Raw genomic sequence first — 24580 nt, 5'->3', positions numbered from 1 at the left:
AGGCAGTTTGCTGAGGACCCACAGCCTGACACATCTCCTACTGATTTGCAGACTCAAATTCCCAGGCATCTAAGAGGAAATACCACCCTCTGGTGACCAAGAGGAAAACGGCATCTCCCCACAAGAGAAAACACTCCCTAACAGATCGTCACCAGAGTCCCAGGATTCCTCCCAGCTTAAAAATTCAGGAGACTGAAACGTTTATTCTTTTAAGTGATGTAGATGTTCGGGTTGATTAATAAGATGCATAAATTGACAAAAACCGGTTAGACTAAAAGTGCTCCAGGTGAGGATCGAACTCACAACCTCGGCATCGCTCCGCTCGCACTGTTATATAAGTACCGCGCGCTAACCGATTGCGCCACTGGAGCTCCGGCCGCACCCTTACGCCGCGGATTCTTTCAGTCATTCCTGGCCACGTGACCTTGTTGGATTGCTCCGCCTCGTCTTTGCATATACAAATAGGAATCTTTGGATTGGCCAATAGAAGAAAGTGCGTTACCAGTTCCGGATTCTCACGCCTGGAAAGCTCTTGCTGTAAAAGGGAAAAGTCCGCGAGGCTTTTGGAATGTGGGGGTGTAGCCTACCTGGGACTCGCCTTCTCATGAATATTCAGAAACCAGAGAGGCGGGGTCGTCTTAACCCTTTGTTGGCTGGCCGGCCGGAAGGCGGCCCCTCCCCCCTGCGGGCGGGAACAGGATATGAGCCCGGGCGGCTGGGGGGAGGGGAAGCCCCAGGCGACCGCCCCCCGCCCCACTGCTGGGACCGGGCTCTCCAGCCACAGATGTATGTGGCGCCGCCGCCGCCAGAGTCGGCGCCACCCATCCCGGAGCCTGAGGGGTCCACAGTCGCAGACTCCAGCCTCCCGAAACTGCACCGCGTCCTGAGGGACCCCCGAAGCCCAGGCCCCAGCGTCCAGGCTAGAGGACCCCAGATATCCAGGTGCCCAGCGCCCCCTCCTGGAGGAGCTAGGAGTCCGGGACATCAGCGCTGCGCGACCCTGGAGGCCGAGCTTCCTGCACCCGGTTTCCAAGAATTTAGGATCCCAGACCGGAGATTCCCTCCAGAGTTTCCCAGAAAGCTGAGCCCAGGACTCCCGGGGTTTGAGGAACTTGGGATACGGACTCCTAGCGCCCCATCCAGCCCGTTTGGGGTTGAAGCGCCAGCTACTTCAAGAGGACCCTGGAATTTGGGGCTTCCTGCGCTCCCTCCTGGAGTTGGTTTAATCCCTGCTCTTAGAGTTAGGGGAACTCAGGAATCCGGCACCCCCACCCCACGGCCCCATCTAGAAGACTCAAGAATTTGGGTTCCCAGCACCCCCATCTGAGACTCAAGAGTCGACGCCCCCAGCATCTTCCATTTAGAGGACCAAAGAAATTTGGACCACTGCACCCCATCCTCCGAGAGACCCCGGATTCTGGTTCACGGATCCTGAGAGCCCGAAGTTCAAACCCCTGACTTGCAGAGAGACCCAGGAGTCCCGGCTCTGCGCCTCCCCGGGGACCGTGCTAGGGTCGAATAGGAACTGGGCTGCCTCGGTTCGGGGCTGGAGACTCCCCGGGAGGTGAGGGGGGAGGCGAGGGGCCCCGACGGGTTGGGGGAGGGGGCGGCGCCGCTGCCGCTGAACAATGAGGGGGCGTGCCGGCGGGGGGCGAGCGGAGGAGCTGGCGGGAGTTGGGGGCTAGAGGGGTGTGGGGAGGCGCTGCAGGGGAGCTGCGGCGGTGGGAACAGTGAGCGGATCACGGAGGGACTGGCTGGAGGGGGTCGAGAACTCTGGGCCAGCGCCCGAACTCGCAGCCCTCCGCGGGGGAGGGAGCCGTCTGCAGGACCCTGGCATCCGGTCCCCCAGCCTCCTCCGCCCTCCCCTGGGACCCCGCGGCCTCCCGCCCACGGCTTTTTCCCAGCCCTGCCCCTCGCCCTCGGCTCCAGCCGGAGCCCAAACGTTCCCAGGATCCCTGAGCCTCCGGCCCCAGACACAGCAGACTCACAGCTTGGACGACTCTTTCGCTCGCTTTACTCTTTTGTCTCACCCTTTCCATCTTTTTCTCAGTGTTATCTCTCCTTGCTCCCCTCTTTCTATCACTTTGCCTCTGTCTCCCCCAGTAGTTACTCCCAGGGCCCCCTCCCAGGATTTAGACCACACTGTTCATTCTCAGCCCCCAGCCTCTGAGCGTGGGGGGCAGGGAGGCCTATGGGGTCCTGATATCCAGGAAGGGGGTCTTTCTGCAGAAGCCGCTGAGCCACTCAGCCATGCCCGAAGGAGCCCGTGGACTGGGCCTGTCCAAACCCAGCCCTAGCCTCGGCCGCAGAGGTGAAGTGTGTGACTGTGCGGCTGTGTGTGAGACTCGGACAGGTGAGCCTGAGGGAGGGGTGGAGCCTGCTGGGCATTCATGCTTTCGTGAAAGACACTGCAACGCTCTGGGGCTGACCCAGTGCTGGCAACACAGGCTGACCAAGACAGCCCCAGCCCTGCATGCACAGAGCTCCAGGTCTGGTCCGGGAGATGGACCCATCCCCATACCAGGATAGTCCAGAGGGGAAGCCCAGCATAGAGTGGTCAGGGCTGGGATGAGGAAAGCCCCGGGGACTGTGGGAACTTAATCTGGGAGGTCCAGGGAGGCTTCCTGGAGGAGGGGACATCTAAACTGAGAATTGAAAGCTGAGGAGGAATGAGTTGAGCGAGGCAAGGAAGAGTGTTCTGCACAGAGGGAACAGTATGTGCGGGGGCACAGAGGAGAGAAGAGGCTGCTTATTTGAGTAACTGAAAGAAGCTGAGTGTGACTGGAGTCCAGAGGGTAAGAAGTGGTGTGTCGGGAAGAGAGTGGACTGGAAAGGTCTTTAATGGCCACCTTGCACAGGCCCCTGTGGATCTGAGGAATCTGGACTTTACCCTGAGGGCAGAAATGGGGTTATACTCATGGGAGTGACAAGAGTCAGGCCAATTAATAAAGTTCTCCCAGGATGACACGTGGAGGTGGATTTAAGGAATGGAGACCAGCAGTCCAGAGAGGACCCTGATGGGAGAGGACAGGGCACAGTGAGGGGAGCAGGGAGCCCATGGGAGAGCTGTTGAGCAGGGGTGGGTGAGCGTGGGGGCTAAGCGCACTTACTCAGTTGGGGAGACCCCCTGATCGCCTCTTCCACACCCCCAGCAGCCCCTGCAACCCCCGCCATGGCCTCCCCCCGAGGTTCTGGGAGCTCCACATCCCTGAGCACAGTGGGCTCGGAGGGGGACCCAGCTCCGGGGCCCACCCCAGCCTGCTTGGCCTCCAGGCCAGAGCCCCTTCCGGGGCCCCCCATCCGCCTGCATCTGTCGCCCGTGGGGACCCCAGCTTCGGCGAAACCCTCGAGGCTGGAGCGTGTGGCCCGTGAGATCGTGGAGACGGAGCGGGCCTATGTCCGGGACCTCCGCAGTATCGTGGAGGTGAGGCGGGTAGGCACCCAAGTGCAGTGGGGACCCAGGCCAGCCCCTCCACCCCTGTAACCCCAGTCATTCCCACAGGACTACTTGGGCCCTCTGCTGGATGGCGGGGTCCTGGGGCTGAGCGCGGAGCAGGTGGGCACGCTGTTTGCCAACATTGAGGACATCTACGAGTTCAGCAGGTCAGGGACGGGTGGGATGGGCAGCAGCGCTGGCTTGGGGGGTCGGGGAGGCAGGCTGTGTTCTAACCCCAGCCTTGGCACCCCACAGTGCCCTGTCCAGTCCGGAACATGGGGCGTCATGATGTTGGGCAGGGGTCATGAGCAGGGGAGTGAGGATCCAGAGTGGTGGAGGAGTGTGGTGGATGGGAGCCTGAGGGCCTAGATGTCCAAATATCGGGATGGGTCCAGGCAGCGAGATGGGGCTATCGCTATGTCAGGTCTGGGATCGTGATGAATCCAAGGCTTGTGTGGGGCCTGAGGATCATGACAGTGTGAGCATTTGTGTGACCAGCTCATCCTGGGAAACCCCTCAGTCCCAGACAAACCAGAATGGTTGGCCACTCAGTCCAAGGAGCATGACACCGAGTGTCTTGATGACACCTAATTACACTTATTATTTTTTGGCCACACTGCTTGGCTTGTGGGATCTTAGTTCCCCAACCAGGGATTGAACCCGGACCCGGCAGCGAAAGCGCGGAGTCCTAACCACTGGACCACCAGGGAATTCCCTAATAACACTTAAAGTTACTGCAGGAGGTTCGTGAGTCACGACAAGGTCTCGGGGTCACAGTGGGATCTTAAGATCATCACAGCTCTGAGCGTCCTGACACCCCTCTCCCTGGGTTGTGCCATGAGACGCCCCAGGCTCATGCCAGCTGTGACAAGATCTCAGGCCGAGGAATGTAATAGTAACCAAAGACAAAGTCTGAGCAGGTTGCCGTCCCCCATGTCGCGATCAGAGGACCCTTCGTATGGACATGACATCCCTTGAGGGATCCTGGCAGCCACCAAGGCCCCAGTCTCCTGGAGTCCTCCCATGGGGGGCTGGGGGCCAGGGCACCCCCTCACCCTTCCTCTTCCCTCCACAGTGAGCTCCTGGAGGACCTGGAGGGCAGCAGCAGTGCCGGGGGCATCGCCGAGTGCTTCGTGCAGAGGGTGAGGCGAGGGCCTGGGCTGGGGCCTGGGTAAGGGGGGAGCAGGCCTGGGCTAGGGGTTGCGGGGGGGTCATGGGAAGTCGGGAACTGAGGTCTCCCTGACTCCCTTGCTGTCCACAGAGCGAGGATTTTGACATCTACACGTTGTACTGCATGAACTACCCGAGGTGAGGGCCAAGGAGCCCCTGCAGGGCCCCAGGCTGTGCCCACGAGCTGATGTGCCAGCCAAGCTCCCTCCACCCGGACCCATCCAGCTCCAAGCCCTGCCATACCCTGATAGCGCCCAACCTCTCCCTAACCCACCCTGACCCTGGTGGGCCCCTGAGAGTTCCAAAACCCTGGCCACTCCCTGACCCCTCCCAGCCTCGCCCACTGTAGCTGCAAGTCTCCCTGACCTGTGCTGTGCCCCCAGCTCCCTGGCCCTGCTCCGGGAGCTGTCAGTGTCTCCGCCAGCAGCCCTGTGGCTGCAGGAGCGCCAGGCCCAGCTCCACCACTCACTGCCCCTGCAGAGCTTCCTGCTGAAGCCTGTTCAGCGCATCCTCAAGTACCATCTGCTGCTGCAGGTCAGCTGTGGCCCCTGGGGGGCTGCTTGGGGAGGGGCAAGGTCCTGTCCATTGGCCACCTGGTGGAACATCTGGAGAATGGACCCTGGACGAGTTGGGCAAGGCCTGGGGAGGCATCCAGTCCCTAGAAACTGGGCCGGTGCTTGGGGCAGGGTCTTGCTGGCAGTGGAGGCTGGCGCCGGGTGATTTCACTTCGTGTCTTTGCCTGTTTGTCTCTCTCCGTCTCTGCCCCTGCCTTTATTTCTCTCTCTCTCTTATCCTTGTCATTCTTTCTTCCTCTGTTCCTCTTCCACTCCCTGGGTGCCTGGTGGCTGCCCTTCAGGAGCTAGGCAAGCACTGGGTGGAGGGCCCAGACGCCGGGGGCCGCGAGTTGGTGGAGGAGGCTATCGTGTCCATGACAGCGGTCGCCTGGTACATCAATGACATGAAACGCAAGCAGGAGCACGCTGCGCGCCTCCAGGTGACCCCGGGAGAGGGCTGGGACCGGCGGCATGGGGGGCAGCGGGCGTGAGGGCCTTTGCGGGGGGTCGGGCTGGGACAGCGCAGTCTGGTTGCTAACCCCCCTGTGTTGGTATGCGTGCACCGCCCACCGGTGTGTTCCTGTGCCCGCTGCACCCGGCGTGGTCCCGGCAGGAGGTGCAGCGGCGGCTGGGTGGCTGGACCGGTCCGGAGCTCAGTGCTTTTGGCGAGCTGGTGCTGGAGGGTGCATTCCGAGGTGGTGGAGGGGGCGGCCCCCGACTTCGAGGGGGTGAACGGCTGCTCTTTCTGTTCTCACGGATGCTGCTCGTGGCCAAGCGCCGGGGACCAGAATACACATACAAGGGCCACATCTTCGTGAGTTCAGGGATGGGGCAGGGCCAGAATGTTACCTGCCAGGTATGTTCTATACACATATACCTGTAGACCTAAAGGCTGGGGGCAGGATCCGCAAGGAGGGACAACCCAGCTTCAAAGGGCCATGTTTTCTTGAGTCCGAGGAGGGGGGGCAGGGTTTAATAAGGAGGGGTGAGGCCAGTGGGATGCACGGGTGGTGCGGGCCTGAAAGGGGAGGACCTGTATTTGCCCACCAGACAAGCATCTTCATGGGCACGCACGTCTTCTTGATCCAGATGAGGGGGGAAGGGCTGGTGAGAGAGAGCTGAGCCCAGCCTGGTGGGGAGGGTCGACAGGGGGAAAGGGGACATCTTTCTAGGGGGTAGGGACCCAGATACACACGAGGGGCACATGGATGAGTCTGAGGCCTCTGAACTTGCCTCCCCTCTCTGCCCCTCATCCAGTGTTGCAACCTGAGTGTGACTGAGAGCCCTCGAGACCCTCTAGGGTTCAAGGTGTCTGATCTGACCATTCCCAAGCACAGACACCTGCTCCAGGTGAGCAGAGGGTGGGGCTGGGCGGGCAGGGATCCCCCAGTCCCTAGACCTCACCCCTGGCTCCCCATTCCACCCCACCCCGCCCCCAGGCCAAGAACCAAGAAGAGAAGAGGCTGTGGATTCACTGTCTCCAGCGCCTCTTCTTTGAGAATCACCCCGCCTCCATCCCTGCCAAGGTACAGCTCCTGCCACTGCGGGGGGTCCTCAGGGTGCTGGAGACTCCCCTCCCCCAGTAACACCGAAAAACCCTGACTGCAGGGGGTGCCGTCTTAGAACATGGTAGTTAAATTGCAGTGTTGCGTTGCCTGGGTTTCAATCCCAGCTCCATCACATCCCTGCTTTGTGACTTTCGGCAAGTAATTTAACCTCTCTGGCTTCAGTTTCCTCACCTGGAGGAATGATAGCATCAGCCTCACAGCGGCCATGGCTCACGGGCCTAGCCGCTCCGCGGCATGTGGGATCCTCCGGGACCGGGGCACGAACCCCTGTCCCCTGCATCGGCAGGTGGACTCTCAACCACTGCGCCACCAGGGAAGCCCAGCAGCACCCTTTAGTAGGACCATGACTGGGGTGCTCAGGGACCAGCCCCCTCATCCCTCATCCTTGTCTCTTTCAGGCAAAACAAGTTCTCCTTGAAAACAGCCTGCACTGTGAGTTGGGGCCCTGTGTTGGGAGGTTGTGACAGTAGAGGAATCACTTCTAAGAAAAAGTAAAGTGTTAGCCCCAAATCTTTCCCTGCAGGTGCTCCTAAAAGTAAGTCTATCCCAGAGCCCCTGACACCTCCACTTGGGTCTCCCCGACCTCGAGATGCTAGAAATTTCACCCCTGGACGAAGGAACACAGGTAAAAGAGATGGAACCCTGAGTTCCCCCTCCCTCCACTCCTCCCCCAGAAGCCTGGAGCTGGGCTCCTAACAAGGTTCCGATCCGCCTCTCCCATAGCTCCATCTCCAGGACCCGCCACTACCCGCCGTGGCCGCAGACAGTCTGGTGAGTACCCTTCACCTAAAAGTGAACTAGGCATCAGGTGGGACCTGGCCCCTGACATCACTGTGTCCTCCCTCCAGAGCCCCTGAAGGACCCTTACGTCATGTTTCCACAGAACGGTGAGGGACCACCCACCCCGGCCTGCTCCATCCCTGTCTGTCTGTCTGTTCCCGGGGATGCCCAGAGTTCGTGAGGGAGGGGTGATAGGGGCAGCTCATCAATGACAAGGAATAACACTTGTTCTTACATCTCACTCTTTTCTCTTTCTCATCTCTTCATCCCCAGCTAAGCCTAGACTCAAGGTGAGAAACATCCTGGGACAGGGTTGTTTTGGGTCCTGGACTCCTGGGTCTGAGGGAGGAGGGAGCTTGGGTTCCAAAGTGCTGGGTCTGAAGAAGAAGGGGGCTGGGAACTGGATTCCTCTGTCTCAGGGAGGAGGGGGACGGGGCCCTGGACTCCTGCCCTCCTTCCTTTCCTTCCTCACAGCACACTGGCAGTGAGGGGGAGCTCTACCCACCCTTAGAGCCTCTGCCACCAGTTCCAGCTTCTGAACCCCCTGAGGACCTGGAGGACACTGGGCCCCCCACGCTGGACCCCTCTGGGACCTCAATCACTGAAGAAATCCTGGAGCTGCTGAACCAAAGAGGCCTCCGGGATCCAGGGGTGAGCCGGGCATCCCCTCACGGTGTCCTTGGGGCTCTGGGCCTGGGCAGGCAGAGCCTGGGGGTCGGGGGGCCAACCCACCCTGATACCTTTGGCTTCTTCCTCAGTGCCCACTACAGCCACCCCCCCATGACATTCCCAAGTTCCCCGGAGATTCCCAGGTGCCAGGCGACAGTGACACCCTCGCATTCCAAGCCCTGCCCAGCCGGGACTCTTCAGAAGAGGAGGAGGAAGAAGAGCTGGATATGGATGAACGGGGCCCTTCCCCACTCCACGTCCTAGAGGGACTCGAAAGTTCCAGTGCGGCTGAAATTCCTGACATTCCCAGCCTTTCCAAAAGTCCTGATGTACCCAACCTCCCTGAAATTCCCAGCCTTTCTGAAATTCCCCAAATGCCCCGCCTTCCCAGTCTCTCTGACATTTCCAATGTTTTTGAAATGCCCTGCCTTCCAGCCATACCTAGTGTCCCCAACATTCCTAGTCTCTCCAACGCTCCCACCCTCCCCTGTGACTCCTGGCTCCAGGGACCTCTGCAGGAGCCGGATGAGGCTCTAGCCACCAGGAGAGAGCTCTTCCCTGGAAGCAGTTCTGGAAAACTGGGAGAGCCCTCCTCAGAAAGCAGGGCAGGCCAAGAGGAGGGTGAAGGAGTATCATACCCAGCTTTCCAGCCCCGGGATGTCACCCAAGGTCAGGAATTCCCAGATGAGCTGGAGTTCCGCCCTTGCTCAGAAATCCGGAGCGCCTGGCGGGCACTGGAGCAGGGGCAGCCGGCCCAGCCAGGTTTCCCAGAGCCGCTGCTGATCCTGGAGGATTCAGATCTCAGTGGAGGCAGCGGAAGCGGGAAGGCAGGACCCCCAACTTCGGAGAGGTCAGCGTCCCGAGTGCGAGAGTTGGCCCGGCTTTACAGCGAGCGGATCCAGCAGATGCAGCGGGCTGAGACCCGGGCATCAGCCAACGCCCCCCGCCGCCGGCCACGGGCTCTGGCCCAGCCGCAGCTGTTGCCCTGCCTGCCCCGGGAGCAGGCTGAGCCAGGTGAGGTCCAGGTATGTGGTTGGCAGACGCAGCCCACGTGGGGGCATCCGTCCTAACTCTATCCACCTTGCTTTGCATACAGGGCCCCTGCCTGCCTTTGGACATGTGCTCGTATGTGAGCTGGCCTTCCCGCTGACCTGTGCCCAGGAATCTGTCCCCCTAAGCCCTGCTGCCCAGGTTCAAGCTGCCACAGCTGTGACTAAGCAGCGAGGCTGCCTGGACGGCCAGGGTCTAAATGCTTCAAGTTTGCCTGAGCGACAGCATCTGGGCATCCAGGTTCCAGCTGCTAGCCCTCTACCTGAGCGAGGAGGCCTCTGGAACATCCGGATTCCAGCCACCACACCTTTGCCCAAGCAGGAAGGCGCCCCCAACAGCCAGACGCCAGCTATTACAACTTTGCCGGATCAAGAAGGCCACCCGGAAATCCAAGTTCCAGCTGCCACTCCTTTGCCCGAGCATAGAGGCCACGTGGATATACCGGTTCCACCTACCACCTCTTTTCCTGAGCAAGGATGCCACGTGGACATCCAAGTTCCAATCACCCCAGCTTTGCCTAAGCGGGGAAGTTGCTCTGATGTCACGGCTTTAGCCGCCACTCCTACGCCCAAGCGAGAAGGCCACCTGGACAGCCAGAGCTCAACCAACACCCCGTTAACTAAGCAAGGAGATTCTAGGGCTGTTCAGTCCCCAGCCACTGCCTGTGGCCAAGCCGTCGATCCTTTGCTTATACACAGAAGCAGCCTAGACCCTCAGATCCCAGCTGACACCCCGCTACCCTTGCAACACGACCTCCCCGACATTCACGTTCCGGGTACCTCACCTTTGCCTGCACATGGAGGCCACCTAGACCATCAGACCCCAGCCAACACTCTGTCGTCCTTGCCCCAGGACCTCCCACACTTTCAGGTTCCAGCTGCCACACCTTTCCCGCAGCCACAAGGCCTCACGGACACCCAGGTCCAAGCCCTCCCACCTTTGCCCCAGCAGGAAGGCCTCCCGGACATCCAGGGTCCAGCTGCTGCGCCCCTGCTTGAGGAGCAAAGCCTCACAGACCTCCAGGTTCAGAAACTGACACCTTTGTTGGAGCAGAAGAGCCTCACCAACGACCATGTTCCAGCTGCCCCACCTTTGCCTGAGCAAGGGGGCCCTCGGGACATTCAGGGCCTGTTACCCACCCGAGTCCAGACCACGGTGGTTTTGTCTAAACAAGGAGGCCACGTGGTCTCTCACGTTGCCAGGTCAGAGTCTTCAGACTTGAGCCCACCCCACAGTCCCCCACTTGCAACCCGGCAGCTCCTGGGCTCCAACGCAGCTGCCCTCTCAAGATACCTGGCAGCCTCATACATCAGCCAGAGCCTGGCGCGGCGGCAAGGGCCTGGAGGAGAGGCTCCCCCAGCCTCCCGGGGCCCTTGGTCCTCTTCCGCCCCCACGTCACGGGCACCTTCACCGCCACCCCAGCCTCAACCCCCAGCGCCCCCAGCCAGGAGGCTCAGCTATGCCACCACGGTCAACATCCATGTCGGGGGTGGCGGGCGGCTACAGCCAGCCAAGGCCCAGGTCAGGTTGAACCACCCTGCTCTCTTGGCAACCCCCCAGGAATCAGTGGGCCTTCGCAGAGCCCAGGGGGCTCCCGATGCCCCTTTCCACATGTGAGCCAGGATGTCGCGCTTCTTGAAAAGCAGAGACTTCAGCCAGATGCCACAGACCCTCAGAATTCACCCGGAAGTCCAGACGCTGAACACAGGTCTAAAAATTGCCACAGCTTTCCAACACCTGGAGTCTTTGGCAAATGGGCCTTATTACTTAACCTGGATTAACCCAACAGGGATGGGGAAGGGGATGTCATTAATATTTTGTTAATATTATGAAATTATGTATCTTTCCCCATTCTGGGGGCCGTGGGGGATGACAGAAGACGACAATGAATGGGAAGGTCTGATACAGCACAAATCGGTCGTTCTGAAAATTTGGGGAATCTCAAACTCCTTTGAGAATTGCTGAAGACTGGACCCATTACAGTTTGGTGTGTGATGTTAGAGGGTTTATGAACTGCTTGATGCCTATCCAGGAAGGCCAAGTTAAGAAGCTTTCTCCCAAGCAGATCCCTCAAAATTCATTCTCTTAGCAGTTTATCCAGTTGATGTGTCCCACCATCGTCTATTCCTCCCATCTACTTAGCCAATTCTATCCACCCAGCTATCTCTCCGTCATCTCCCTCTGTCCATCCGTCTTCCAATCCATCATCCCACCCATATGTCTTTATTCAACTTTCTCTACCCTATTCATCCATCATCCTACCCCACCCCCCATCTAGCACCCGTTCCTCCGTCAATCCACTCATCTATTATCCCACCTGTCCATCTTCTCCAACCAACTCTCTCCATTCATCCATTTGTCCCTCCATATTCCCATCTATGTCCATTCATTCATACATCTCATCACTCAACCATCTCCTAATCCATCGAGCCAGCCGTCCATTTAACCATCTCTACCACCATCCATCCAACCATTTTAATCTCTTTACATCCATTCCTCCTTAATTGGATTCTTCTGGGTCTTGGTACTACAAAATTTCGGAGACAAGTTCCCCGCTAATGCCAAAATGGATCAGGTTTGGGGTTCTGGCGGAAGTGTCCCACATCTGCCTTATTTCTCTTGGCAACCACTCTCCACCCTCCTAAGTATTCCAGTTCTTGTACCCACCCATCGAGTTCTTCTATCAGATCTCTTTACTCCCCCTCTCTAGTTGGGGACCTCTACAGTGCCTCAATATGCCCCCACACCCCAAAGTAATTCAGGTCTTAGGAACAAAGGCTTTTATATTAAGATCGTTCTGTCCTCCTCCCAGCAGTGGTATGCCCAGGGAGCAGCACAATTTAAGCAGTTTCTTTGGTCATAGTAGCTGCTTTTATCGAACACTTAACCCCTTGTGGTTTAGTGCATCGTCTATTTAGTCTTCCCTGGAATTCTCTGAGACACCGCAGCATCATGGCTGAGTTGAAGTCCCAGCTTTTCTAGTACGTGGTGTGTTGACTTCCCTCCGAGCCTCGGTTTCCTCAATATCTGCCTCGCAGGATCATCGGAACGTTTCAGTGAGCGTATCCTTACTTCCCAAATGTATTTAAGCCTGACTCACTGAGGCAGTGTTCCAATCAGATGCCCCAGGATCTAGTCCCAACCCATGGAATGAGAACCTCCAAGGCAGGAGCCTAAGAGTCTGGTTTTAACAATCAATTAACGGCAACAACAAAAAATGCTGTTATGAGTACTAACTGCATACCACAGGCATTAGTCACTTTATTTGAACTAGTTCGCTTTGAGTCCTCACAACATCCCTAAAAGGCAAGTGAGGATGATTTTTACCCCCCACTTTAGAGATGAGGAAACTGAGGCACAGAGAGGATAAGGGACTTGCCCAAACAAGTGGGAAGGAGCAGAGCTGGGACTCATCCACACTGCCCAGCCCGTCAGCACTTTTACTTGAGTGTGTCGGGCGCTGTTCTTGTCACTGGGGGCACAACAGGGAATAATTCCTTGCCCACGAGGGGCTTGCAGCCTGGTGCTCTAAAGGCCCTAGGTAATTGGTCATTAGCTGGGTAAACTGAGTAAGTCCTGGCTCAGTAAGCATTAGCTGCTGGCTTCTATTCAGTTATTGAGTGGTTACCATGCCATACACCAGGGCCTAGGCCGAGTCGGCTTCTTGGCCTGGACCTGCTCCGCTGCAGCCTCCCGACAAAGGTCAGGATTAAGGCTGGCCCTCCCCTCTTCCGCCCCCGGCTGCACATTCCCAGCTGAAAGAAAGTTCCCAGCCTGGCCTGGGCTCCCAGCGGTGCCGGAATTCCTGGTATTTGAGGAGGCAGCAGGGAGGAAGGAGGCCGTCTACTCCAAGGCTCGGAGTGAGGAAGGAGAGGCAAGCCCCCTCAGCCACTCCAGATGCGTCCCAGCTGTGCCTCTGGGAGGGGGCTAAGAGTCTCAGTAAGGGGGTCTCTGGACCCCGTGCGAAAACCCTGGGCACTAGGCCTGCCTCGGGCCCTCCTACTCCCTGCCCCTGAATTCCATTCCTCCTGCCTGCCCGACTCCTACCTCTGCTTCATAACCCCAGCTCCAACGCCTCCTCAGGAATACCTTTCTTGCTGGTCTACTACAGCCTGCCTTTTGTAAACTGTCTTTAGAGCTGCAATTAAGACAGGCTTGAAAAGGGAAAGGGCAGCTGTCCACTGCCTTCTTTGGGACACTGCTGCCCTCCTTGGGATGTTTAGGTTAATGCCAGCCAAACCCAGTTAACCCGAGTTAACTCCAGCTCCAGTGCAAAACTTGGTGAGGTAGTTATTTAGCCACTAGGCTAACTTTCTCACCAGCTAACACGAAGACACGTGCCTGTCACCAACCTCACAGGGATGTTGTAAACACTTAGCCTGGCAACCAGATGGAGCTCAATCAACCCCACTCTCCATCTGTAAGAAGCACTTTGTATGTTTTCTCTGTACACCAGTGCTGTCCCACAGAATTTTCCTGTGACAATGTTCTCATCAGTGCAGCCCAGCTTGGCGGCCACAAGTGGCTATGGTTTTGGTAGGGCAGACATACAAAATGGGCAACTAGTCAGTAAATCCCAAGGTCCTTCTCTTATAAAGAAAATTTGTGAAACTCTCCTTGATTAAGTGTGTAATGATGTTCTTGCCAGTACTCAGCAGGGGGAGTAGTGAGGAAGCCCACTTGGGGGCAGATCGCTTAAGTATCCAGGTTGGCTGCAAAGGCTGGTATGGAAGCACAGATGCCCTTCCCACCCCAATGATGTTCACTAGCTTCCTTTAAAAATGGGGAAAAACTGAAGGCAACTTAATTCCCCAACAGTACTTCCCAATACGTATTACCAGGGCCATCCCACAGAACTTTCTTCCATGATGGAAATGCTCTATCATCTCTGCAGCCCAGTGGTAGCAACTGAGAGCCCACCTAAGTCAGCTATTATCATCCCATGGCAGACACAACAGATGAACAAGTCCTCAGACCTATATGTTCCCAGGCCCATAAGGATAGTCACCACACTGAGCATAACTGGGACCTGCTTTAAGGAGGCCACGGGGGTGTGGCAGACTTTCTCAGGAGTTATTGTTGACATCCTGAAGGATGTGGCCAATCAGGGGGAAATCATGCACCCATCCACAATGGGGTGGTTACAGCCCCCTGCCCCAATCTCAATCCTATCTACACTAGGCATTTCCTTGGCATCAAGGAAAATTCCTTTCCCAACACAGGTATGGATGGCTCTTAGTTGCTGACTTAAAGACTCCATCCAGGCAGTTTCTCCTCATTTTGTAGTAAAGATTATTGATCTTACATATTTCCCCTGCTCTTCTCTGACATGTCATTAAAACAACAGCAAAGAGACTCCCCTTGTGGTGCAGTGGCTAACATTCCACATTCCCAATGCAAGGGGCCTGGGTTTGACCCCTGGTCAGGGAACTAGATCCCACATGCCACAACTAAGACCCGGCACAGCCACATAAATAAATAAATATTTAAAAATAAATTAAAAAACAACAGCAAAAAGATTGGGGAAAAAAAAACCCCACAAGGATACCCCACACAACCAATGACCTAGAACCACGCCCACCTCAGCTGTGCCAACACACTGGACTCTACTGGAGGTGCACAGAAACTGAGACCAGGTCTGCTCCCACCAGCCTCTCCAACCCAACCCATCTCCTACCAGAGTGGTAGCCTCTAGAAAGTCTTCTGGGGCATCTCCTGTATTCCTTTTAGACAAAGACCACCACAGAAGACCACAGCATAGTCCTTGAAACCTTAAATCCCATAACATTTTTATTATAAAGGTGAACCCTGATCTTTACGACAGGCTTATCGGTAGGATTTCTGGTAGCGAGCACGGGCACCGGGACCTCCAAACTTTTTGGATTCGCAGCGACGGGGATCAGCTACCAGCAGGGTCCGGTCATACTGGATGAGGATGTCTTTGATCTCCTTCTTGGAAGCCTCATCCACGTCTGGGGATTAAAGTAGGGGTGAAGATTTAGATACGCCAGGAAGTGTCCTCCTGCTCTTTGTGACTAAATGCAAGAGTGCCAGAGCTAGACCTTGACCTGCCCCCCCCCCCCCCACCTGATGGGAAGGACCCACCCTCACTCACATTTCTGGTAATAGGCCACCAAGGCTTTGGAGATGGACTGGCGGATTGCTGTGAGAAAGAAACACACACACAAAAAAGGTACATCAACTTTAGGAACACCCAAGGGTAGGACCCACCTTCCACCCATGTGCCCAGTTCCTGGGACTCACCATAAATCTGAGCTACATGACCGCCACCCTTCACTCGGACACGGATGTCAACACCAGCAAATCGCTCCTTGCCCAGAAGCAGAACAGGTTCCAGTAGCTAGAGCAACAGGAAGCATGACAGGATTTTAGATCACAACCTGGGCAGCCAAGCCACCTCACTGAACATTCCTCCACAACTCTCTCCAAGTAGCTTCAGCCACCACTGGCCTCAAAGTATTAGTGGAAGAGGGTTGGGCTGTTACTCAAGGCACTCTGCACAGCCAGCAGAGCAGGGGCGTTTCCAAGACAGAAGAGATCGCTGAAGGCAACCTGAAACTTGAGGTGGGCTACCTCCTGTGTTTCCCTCTGGACATCAGATTACCCATCTTTAAAACTGATTCTTAGAATGCTGGCACTTTAGCCCAACACTAAGGAACACCTCTGCAGCCACCAAGGCTGCCCCAAACAGTGAAAAGCCACTCCTGAGCTACGTCACCTGCTTTCCCCACCTGAGCTCTGTGCCCTCCCTTTGAGCCTCACAGATTTCCAGAAAAATTACAACTATGCTATAACCCTATTTTGTTTTACCTACTTCAGGCCTCAGCTCACAAGTCTCCCCCAACCCTGCTCTGACGCTTCCACCCAGGTTTGAGCCAGAAACCTTCTCTGGGCTCCTGTACGCCAGCTTTGACTACTTTGGAGCAGTGTCTGGTATTGGGGTCCAATGTGTCTCCCCCACTGGATTGGGAGCTCTGTGACGGCAGGCCCTGAAGCCATCAGGGTCACTGATTTGTCTCCAGCTCTCAACACAGGCTGCACACACAAAGCCTTCGAGTAAACTGACAGTAAAAATAAGCCACAATACTCAATTATCTTCTATACAAAGGAATCTCCGACACCACCTTATTAAGTTTTAACTAACCCTGCAACGGAGATGTTATTCTTCACCTTTAAATGCAATAGACTTAACAAATGCGTTCTCACACACACCAACAACCTCACAAGGAAAATCCAATTTACCCTCACAACAGCCCTCCAAGGTAGGAATTATTCCTGTTTTACAGAAAAGGTAAGTTACTGCCTCAAATCACTCAGCTAGAAACGGCAGAAATCAAACTCGGATCTCTTTCCATTCTGAGCCAAAGAAACTGAGACCTTCCAATAAAACTTTATTCAGGAAAAAAAAAAAAAGAAACTGAGGCTCAGACAGGGAGAGGAGGAACTCCTTTCACAGCCAAGCAGAACAAACTCAAATTCTTATAATGCTTATTATGTACAATATTCAAACCCCACTTTAATCACAATGTTTCGAAGAACAAAACATTGATTCCTGTTGTCGGAGAGTGTATACTACCCTAAAAGTCAAAACATTAAGAAATAAACAACCTTATGTCCGCCATTAACTTATTGCAAGAAATCAGACCACATAAACTTGGGTAATTCCCGTGCCATCCGGTCCCCAAAACTGAGTGAGCTTCCAAATAACCCAGTTAAGCACCTGCTTAACCTTCAACATCCACGTTTTCACTCTCAATTCAAGCTTTTGTAACATCGCCTGAACCCCCAACACCCAACTCCATTCATCGATAAATACCCCATTTTTCTGTCCCCTACTCAGCTTCTAAACGTCCCATTATTGACACCAGACCCTTCAGCTTCCAGGATCGACGAACTCCAGGAACCCACTTACTCCAACATCTCCATCTCCAGAACCCTCCACTCAACCCAAACAACCATCCTTAATTCCGGTACCTTGTACTGCAGCGTGCGAGGTTCGATCATCTCCAGGGGTCGCCCGTTCACCTTGATGAGGCCGTTACCTCGTTTGCAGTGCGCCACGGCCGTGGCCGTCTTCTGCGGAAAGCGAAGGGAAAACAACGGAGCCACGTGAGCTCCGGGCCCCGGCTCCCAAGTCGACCCCAGACCCCTGCCCACAAGCCTCTCCCTGACCCAGGCCTCCCCTCGCCCCTACCATCGGGAGCCCGGCTTACCTTGCGTCCGAAGACCTGCACCGACTGCAGAGGGCCCTTAGCCGGCATGGCTGCGAGCGTTCACAGGAACTCCTCACCGCGCGGCGCCGCAACTGGAAAAGGAAAACGCAGGCCCAACCTGGCTGCTTTTCAGGGTCTGCGCAGGCGCGTTGTGCTCACCTTCGCGACAGGAGGGAGCTTTACGGCTAGTGGGCGGGGCTTTGGATTGGCGGCGGGAAGGTGGGTCCAGAGAGCGGAGGGGGCGGGCCCCGGGAGCGGAAGGGGCGGGGCTTGAAAGGGTGTCGGGGGTTGACAGAGAAGGGTGCGGACAAGACGAAGTTCACATCCTTGGTCTTCCTTGATCACCGCCAGTTCTCATTTGCATTTAGGCTCTTTAATAACCTCCCTCCGCTCCCATACGCAACCGATTATCGCCCTTTTCGAAGGAGGTTTGTGTTACTGCTTCATCATCGGCAATCTTCTTCCCCTCTAGAGTTCCCTTCTGAGAAACCTGGCAGGATTCAGACTCCCCCTACGGACTAGAACCCACCTCCTTAGAGAGTCCCCCCAGAATCCTTTTTCTCTTAGAGGCTCCTACCCCAGAGTCTGACTTTCACCAGAACTTCCTTTCTTTTAGAGTCTCCTCCTGCCAGAATTTTTCTCTAAGAGGTCTTCTCCCAAAACCCCCTCCTCAGAATCCTCACACTAGACTCTTTCTTTCCCTGAATCTCCCTCCACTCAGGGCCCTTTCCTCCCGCCATAATTCTCCCCAGAATCTTTCTCTCCTCAGACCCACGAGCCCTAGAATCCCCCTTCTTCAGAAGCTCCTTCTCCCCCAATCCGCTTTTCCCGCAACTGTCCCCCTAGAACCCGTTTTCACAAAATCATCACTTTCAGAGCCCCCCCTCAAAATCTACCTTTCCCAAGAATTTGTTTTCCTTCAGAGCCTCCTCTCCCCAGCAATTGTCTCCCCTGAAATTTGCCTCCCCACTAGAATCCCCCACTCCTTGGAGACCCTCCAAAATTCTACTCTTCAGAGTCTCTGAGAACCCTCTTTCTCCGGACACCCCCAAATCACCCTCCTCTCTAGCCCCCTCCCACACAGAATTCTCTATCCCAGGGGTCCCCAACCCTCAGGATCTAACGCCGGGTGATCTGAGGTGGAGCTGATGTAATAATAATAGAAATAAAGTGCACAATAAATGTAATGCACTTGAATCAGCCCGAAACCATCCCCTCCCCCACCCCCGGGCCGTGGAAAAATTGTCTTCCACGAAAACGGTCCCTGGTGCCAAAAAGGTTGGGGACCACTGCTCTATCCCCAGTCCCCCCAGCCCATCTGAGGAACCTCAGGATTGGGTAGCTCCCTGGCCCCCCACCACTCAGGATGCTCCCTTCCTAGCCCAGAGCTCCCTCTCAGGGCTGCAGGGAGCCCACCGTTGCCTCAGTTTCTCTGGCAGCACTGCGTCTGGAGTCCAAAGTGCAAAAGGGTGTGGTGGCTCACCTGTTCCTGGAGGGTCCAAGACAGGGTGGAGATTGGCGGGCAGGTCAGGGGCCGGAGGGAGGATCCTGCAGCTCAGAATCCAGCTCCTAAAGGGTGAGAGAGGGAGAGGAGCCAGGCCCCGGGGAGAGAGGAAGGGAAGACCCAGTGGCTGACTTGGAGGGACCCACAGACAGGTACACAGCACAAGAGAGAGACAGGCACACATGGAGGAGAAGGCAAAGACGGGACCAACAGAGGAGAGGAAAAAGAAGAGAGACACCAGGTCAGTCAAAGATAGAGCCAGGAGACACAAGTGACAGAGATCCAGAGGCAGAGAGGCCCACCCTCAGAGAAAGAAGACCGGCAGGTACAGGCAGGCACGAAGATTCCAAGACACTTTCAACAGAAATATAAGTAGAAAGCAGACCAGAGACTCCCAAATATGCACCTGCAGACACAGATAAAGCCTAACCCTGGTGTTTTCCAGTGAGAAGACAGGCCACAGAATGCACATGCTTTCACACACTCTGTACTACCTTATGGGCCTGTTTGGGGGGCAGGGGAAGCTTCCAAACTCTCCAGTCTCTCCACGGTGATCCTCGTAGCCTTGCTAAGTCTGGTATCTTGGGTGGGGGGAAAGAAGCAGGTCTGGGAGTCCCCTGACCTAGGTCCTCGCTACTCTAGGGTCACCATCTCCTCCAACTTCTTGGAGTACATTTCCTGGGTATCTGTGGATTGAGTAAAGCTGGAAGGGAGGGAAAGGGGGCAATTCCCCTCACCTATTCCAGTTTTCCAACTTGCTCCCACTCTCTGTACCTCTTGTTTCCAGGACCCCAGGCCGGAACCAGAGAAAGTCTGGGGGTGGGCAGGGTGCCCATGTGGCCTCTCTGGACCATCCTCCTGCTGGTGCTGCCCTTGGGAGGCCTAGGACCACCCTTCTGCCCAAGGGAGACTTTCTGCTTCCTCATTGCCATCATGAAGTTGCTGGTGAGGAGGGAGGGAAGAGCCAGCAGACAGGGGCAGGCTAGTTAGGGAGTGGGTGGGGGGCATGTTTGAGGAAAGGCCAGTCTCTCCCTTCCACCAAAATCTGATTTTACTCCCTACCTCGCCATTGCAGGGAAGCAAAAATGATGGCACTCTTTACACCGCAGATGATCTTTTGGTGGGTATCTCATTAGCTCCTTACTGAAGTTGGAAGTTTAGGGAGAACCCACTAGGCTCAGAACATGCACATGTTAAGGCCAGGAGACAGGCATGCTGGTATTCTGGCTGTCCAGCTCCTGACTCACCCCAGCCTTGACAAATATATATGGCCTGCATTGTGTCTTCATTGCTGCGCGCAGGCTTTCTCTAGTTGCAGGGAGCTGGGGCTACTCTTCGTTGCGGAGTGCGGGCTTCTCATTGCGGTGGCTTCTCTTGATGCAGAGCACGGGCTCTAGGCCTGTAGGCTTTAGTGGCTGTGGCACTTGGGCTCAGTAGTTGTGGCGCATGGGCTTAGTTGCTCCGTGGCATGTGGGATCTTCCCGGACCAGGGCTCAAACCCGTGTCCCCTTCATTGGCAGGCGGATTCTTAACCACCGCGCCACCAGGGACATCCAACAAATATATTTTATTCACTGCTGTCTCCAACACCTACTACAGTGACTGGCACATAATCACAACAAAGGATGATGGTGATGATTACAGCTGTTCTTATATAGTGCTTACCCTGTGCCAGGTACTCGTCAGTATATTTGCTTAATTACTCTTCACACTGACCCTATGAGGTAAACAAGGCCATCATGTATGGATGTGAAGGTGTACACTGCACAAGAATCCCACATCTACAAGGACAGTATTCTCATCCTGGATATATTTGTCAATTTCCAGCAGACGGCAGTAAAGTATCTTGTTCTAACAAAATCAGCACTTAGAAGTACTTTAAGGAAGGAGTGTCTTTTTCTAACTTACACAGGTGCACTTCCAGTGAAGGTAGCAGGTAGGGATTATTCAGAGCTCCACTTTACAGATGAGGAAACTGAGGCTCAGAGAAGTGAAGGGGCTTGTCCCAGGCCACAAGTCAGAAATTGTGGGGGTGAGGACTTGGGATCAGCCCTTGCCCAGAGACACCAGATCATTCTGTCCCCACAGGTGTGTCCTGCTGAGGCTCTAGGATGCTTCTGGCTGGAGCTGTCTGTGATTGGGTTTGAGGAGGGCCCATCCATGGAGACTGCTGTGTTCCGGCTACAGTGCCTATTGCATGCCCTCGGGTCCTGGCTGTGGGTGACTGGCTGGGGCCCTTGTCCACCCTGTGGAGGACACCCTCAGAGACCTGTCCATCTTTTTCAGGCCAAACTCTTGGAGTTATTACAGGGGGCTTGTGCTCAGCATCTGCCCTCAGCACAAACCTGGGAGGATACAGACTCCCTGGTACTCCCGGAGAGGCTGCATGGAGAGAGGGAGAGGAGATTTGGTCTTCAGCCCCAGTTCCAAAACCTCAAGCCTTCTCCTTTTAGGCCAGAGGACCTCACCTGGAGCCCCAGAAGCCAGGGGAAGAGGAGAGAAGGTAAAAAATAAGGTGAGATCTGAAGCCTGAAGTCTCTTGACCTACTGGGGCAGAGGGTTGGATAAATTGCCCACACCTGTCCCAGTTGCTCTCCCTCTCTTTCAGATACTCCCTCCTCTCTCCTTTTCCAGGAAGGGACCGAGAATTGCACACCTGTCCTCCAAACTCATCCCCATCCCTTGAGGACAGGAAGAGTCTTGTGGCTCACATTTCTGGCTGCAAATAGTCACCACCTGGAAAACTTTAAAGTGATGCTGATGGCCAGGTCCCAGCCCAGAGAATTTGACAATTGGCCTCTGGTGAATATTGAACATCTATATATGTATTTTTTGAATTTTTGAATTTTATTTATTTTTTTATACAGCAGGTTCTTATTAGTTATCTATTTTATACATATTAGTGTATATATGTCAATCCCAATATCCCAGTTCATCCCACCGCCCCCACCACCCCCTGCTGCTTTCCCCCCTTGGTGTCCGTACGTTTGTTCTCTGCATCTGTGTCTCTAGAATTTCTGCCCTGCAAACCGGTTCATCTGTACCATTTTTCTAGGTTCCACATATATGCGTTAATATACGATATTTGCTGAACATCTGTATTTTTAAAATCAACTTTATTGAGACATAATTTACATACATTTTTAAAAATATAAATTTATTTATTCATTTATTTAGTTTTGGCTGCGTTGGGTCTTTGTTGCTGCGCGCGGGCTTTCTCTAGTTGCGGTGAGCGGGGTGGGGGTGGGGCTACTCTTCACTGAAGTGAGCGGGCTTCTCATTGCGGTGGCTTCTCTTGTTGCCAAGCACGGGCTCTAGGCATGCAGGCTTCGGTAGTTGTGGCACGCCGGCTCAGTAGTTGTGGCTCGCGGGCTCTAGAGTGCAGGCTCAGTAGTTGTGGTGCATGGGCTTAGTTGCTCCGCGGCATGTGGAATCTGCCCGGACCAGGGCTTAAACCCGTGTCGCCTGCATTGGCAGGTGGATTTTTTTTTTTTTTTTGGTACTCGGGCCTCTCACTGTTGTGGCCTCTCCCGCTGTGGTGCATAGGCTCCAGATGCACAGGCTCAGCGGCCATGGCTCATGGGCCTAGCCGCTCCGCAGCATGCGGGATCTTCCCGGACCGGGGCACGAACCCGCGTCCCCTGCATTGGCAGGCGGACTCTCAACCACTGTGCCACAAGGGAAGCCCGGCAGGTGGATTCTTTTTTTTTTTTTTTTTTTTTTTTTTTTTGCGGTACGCGGGCCTCTCACTGTTGTGGCCTCTCGTGTTGCGGAGCACAGGCTCCGGACGCGCAGGCTCAGCGGCCATGGCTCACGGGCCCAGCCGCTCCGCGGTATGTGGGATCTTCCCAGACCGGGTCACGAACCCGTATCCCCTGCATCGACAGGCAGATTCTCAACCACTGCACCACCAGGGAAGCCCTGGCAGGTGGATTCTTAACCACTGTGCCACCAGGGAAGCCCCTACATACATTTTAAGTGTACATTTCAATGAGTTCTGACGAATGGATATATACCACCACATTTCCATCACCCCAAAGCATTCCTTTATGCCTCTTCCCAATCAGTCTCCATCTCTAGTCCTAGACACCCACTAATCTGCTTTCTTTTTGTATAGATTAGTTTCGCCTGCTCTAGAATTTCATATGAATGGAATAATACTGTACATATCCTAGTGTCTGGCTTCTTTCACTCAGCTAATGTTTTTCAGATTCATTCATATGTGTATCAATAGCTTGTTATTATTCCATTGCATGTATGTACTGCAACTTGTTTATCCATTTTCCTCATGATGGACATTGTGTTGTTTCCAGTTTGGGGCTATTATACATCTCTCTCTCTTATCTTCTCAACTATTCTGATGTGCTGCCAGGTTGAGAGTTGAGAACCACTGATACACCAAAGAAGAGCTTTCCACAGGGAGAAAATGACAGTTCCTGCTCCTCCCTGGAGTAAATGTCTTCCTGCAGAAGTGTCAATAGGCATTTTTAAGTGGACTCCTATTTTAAAGAACTGCTGTTTAAAGGAACCAAGCTTATAGAAGGGGAAACTTTTTTTTTTTTTTTTTTGGCCTCACCCTGTGGCATGTGGGATCTTAGTTCCCCAACCAAGGATGGAACCCACGCCCCCTGCAGAGTCTTAACCATTGGAAGGCCAGGGAATTCCCGGGGAAACATTTCTATTTTGTGTGCAGCCCCTCCCCAATCTGTCTTGGGTTCATTTTGGGGTTGGAGGGGAGACTGTATGCTTATGCAGAGATGCACCTGTGATGTATACTCACTCCATGGACTACACGTCTTATGAACCTGCTGCCAGTCCAACAGCAACTCATTCCCTTTTAACTAACTAGATGTATATTAAATTTCTGTAAATTGAATCCGGATGTCTCAATGCTTATGTGGGAAATTTTAGCAATGTGTTCTAAAAGCTTCGATTATTTTTTCCTCCATCAGGTTAATTTTTCATATCTCTACCTCATCATACTTGGTTGTCTTTGCCATCTCTCTGACAAATAATTACTACTATGTAAATTCACATTTCAGTCAATTTAGGGAGATTGCTAAGGAAAACAAGGGCTTTGGGGTTACCTAACTTGGGGAGGAGTCTTAGGTCTGCCACTTTGCAGTTACATAGTTTATTTTTGAGCTCCGGTTACCTTGTCTGCAAAGTAGGGGTATCTACCTCCTAGGAATGTTTCAGAGGCTGTGAGGTAAAGTCTGACTTATTTGCAAATTTGTTATTATTTGCTAATCCCTTGCTTCCTCACGGCTTGGCACACCACGTTAGTGATCTGGACTAAATTCAAGCAAGCACTTACTTCTGGCTAGAAAAGGCCGATCCCAGGGTGTTATAACACTACGATTTGACCATCCCAAGATGTCAGCTCCAAGCTCTACTTTAAGACAACTCTGCCACTCTCAAGATGGCGTCCCGGAAGTGCGTCACCGGGGATGAGCCCCAGAAATCTCGCGTTAGGCGGGGCCAAGTGGTAGGTTCTCGCGAGAGGCACGTCAGTCTCAGCCGGGCGTCGTGTGAACGGCAGCTGGTGCCGAAGGCGGAGGTGGCACCTGAACGGTGAGCGGTTGGGTTGGAGGCCGTGGTAGCAGGCCCGGGAG

General features: G+C 54.7%; 2 protein-coding genes and 1 non-coding gene across 7 annotated transcripts; 1 reads left to right on the top strand and 2 right to left on the bottom strand.

The window, feature by feature from the left end:
- Positions 1–278: 278 nt before the first annotated feature.
- On the bottom strand, positions 279–371 carry TRNAI-UAU (transfer RNA isoleucine (anticodon UAU)). Its single transcript is given in 2 exon segments — positions 279–314; positions 334–371. It is a non-coding gene; the product is annotated as a tRNA-Ile (tRNA).
- A 1879-nt stretch (positions 372–2250) lies between these two features.
- Positions 2251–10866, top strand: PLEKHG2 (pleckstrin homology and RhoGEF domain containing G2). 3 transcript variants are annotated; one of them, XM_065899141.1, is made up of 19 exons: positions 2251–2353; positions 3333–3424; positions 3503–3603; positions 4512–4578; positions 4698–4744; positions 4990–5140; positions 5463–5600; positions 5774–5974; positions 6418–6510; positions 6600–6686; positions 7127–7160; positions 7252–7353; positions 7452–7499; positions 7577–7615; positions 7782–7798; positions 7983–8159; positions 8279–9191; positions 9274–10429; positions 10788–10866. In XM_065899141.1, exons 1-19 carry the CDS (start codon positions 2251–2253, stop codon positions 10864–10866), a joined length of 3645 nt encoding a protein of 1214 aa, XP_065755213.1. The 3 variants fall into 3 exon arrangements, with proteins under 3 accessions (XP_065755213.1, XP_065755212.1, XP_065755214.1); XM_065899140.1 differs by having other exon boundaries at positions 3156–3424; positions 9274–10844; XM_065899142.1 differs by lacking the exons at positions 8279–9191; positions 9274–10429 and having other exon boundaries at positions 3156–3424; positions 10788–10844.
- Positions 10867–14994: 4128 nt separating this feature from the next.
- On the bottom strand, positions 14995–17577 carry RPS16 (ribosomal protein S16). Of its 3 annotated transcripts, none has more exons than XM_065898652.1 (5): positions 17462–17577; positions 17223–17324; positions 15492–15588; positions 15343–15390; positions 14995–15199 (listed from the first exon to the last, which is right to left on the bottom strand). In XM_065898652.1, the coding sequence occupies exons 1-5, from the start codon at positions 17507–17509 to the stop codon at positions 15054–15056; spliced, it is 441 nt and encodes a 146-aa protein (XP_065754724.1). In that variant the 5' UTR covers positions 17510–17577; the 3' UTR covers positions 14995–15053. The 3 variants fall into 3 exon arrangements, with proteins under 3 accessions (XP_065754724.1, XP_065754725.1, XP_065754723.1); XM_065898653.1 differs by having other exon boundaries at positions 17274–17324; positions 17462–17509; XM_065898651.1 differs by having other exon boundaries at positions 15131–15199; positions 15343–15588; positions 17462–17509.
- Between the last annotated feature and the right edge of the window lie 7003 nt (positions 17578–24580).

This window comes from Phocoena phocoena, chromosome 20 (assembly GCF_963924675.1).
Source record: "Phocoena phocoena chromosome 20, mPhoPho1.1, whole genome shotgun sequence".
In the NCBI taxonomy this organism is placed as follows: Eukaryota; Metazoa; Chordata; class Mammalia; order Artiodactyla; family Phocoenidae; genus Phocoena; species Phocoena phocoena.
The sequence above is the reverse complement of the archived record's forward strand: the minus strand, read 5'-3'. Positions and strand labels throughout refer to the sequence as shown.

Bases quoted from the DNA above. Each gene is read 5' to 3' on its own strand.
- PLEKHG2 (XM_065899140.1), top strand. From the start codon at position 2,251: ATGCCCGAAGGAGCCCGTGGACTGGGCCTGTCCAAACCCAGCCCTAGC. The intron at 6,511-6,599 runs GTGAGCAGAGGG...CCCCGCCCCCAG, and splicing joins AGCACAGACACCTGCTCCAG to GCCAAGAACCAAGAAGAGAA. The intron at 6,687-7,126 runs GTACAGCTCCTG...TGTCTCTTTCAG, and splicing joins CCGCCTCCATCCCTGCCAAG to GCAAAACAAGTTCTCCTTGA.
- RPS16 (XM_065898651.1), bottom strand. From the start codon at position 17,509: ATGCCGGCTAAGGGCCCTCTGCAGTCGGTGCAGGTCTTCGGACGCAAG. The intron at 17,325-17,461 runs GTAAGCCGGGCT...CGCTTTCCGCAG, and splicing joins TGCAGGTCTTCGGACGCAAG to AAGACGGCCACGGCCGTGGC. The intron at 15,200-15,342 runs GTGAGTGAGGGT...TTTAATCCCCAG, and splicing joins GGTGGCCTATTACCAGAAAT to ACGTGGATGAGGCTTCCAAG.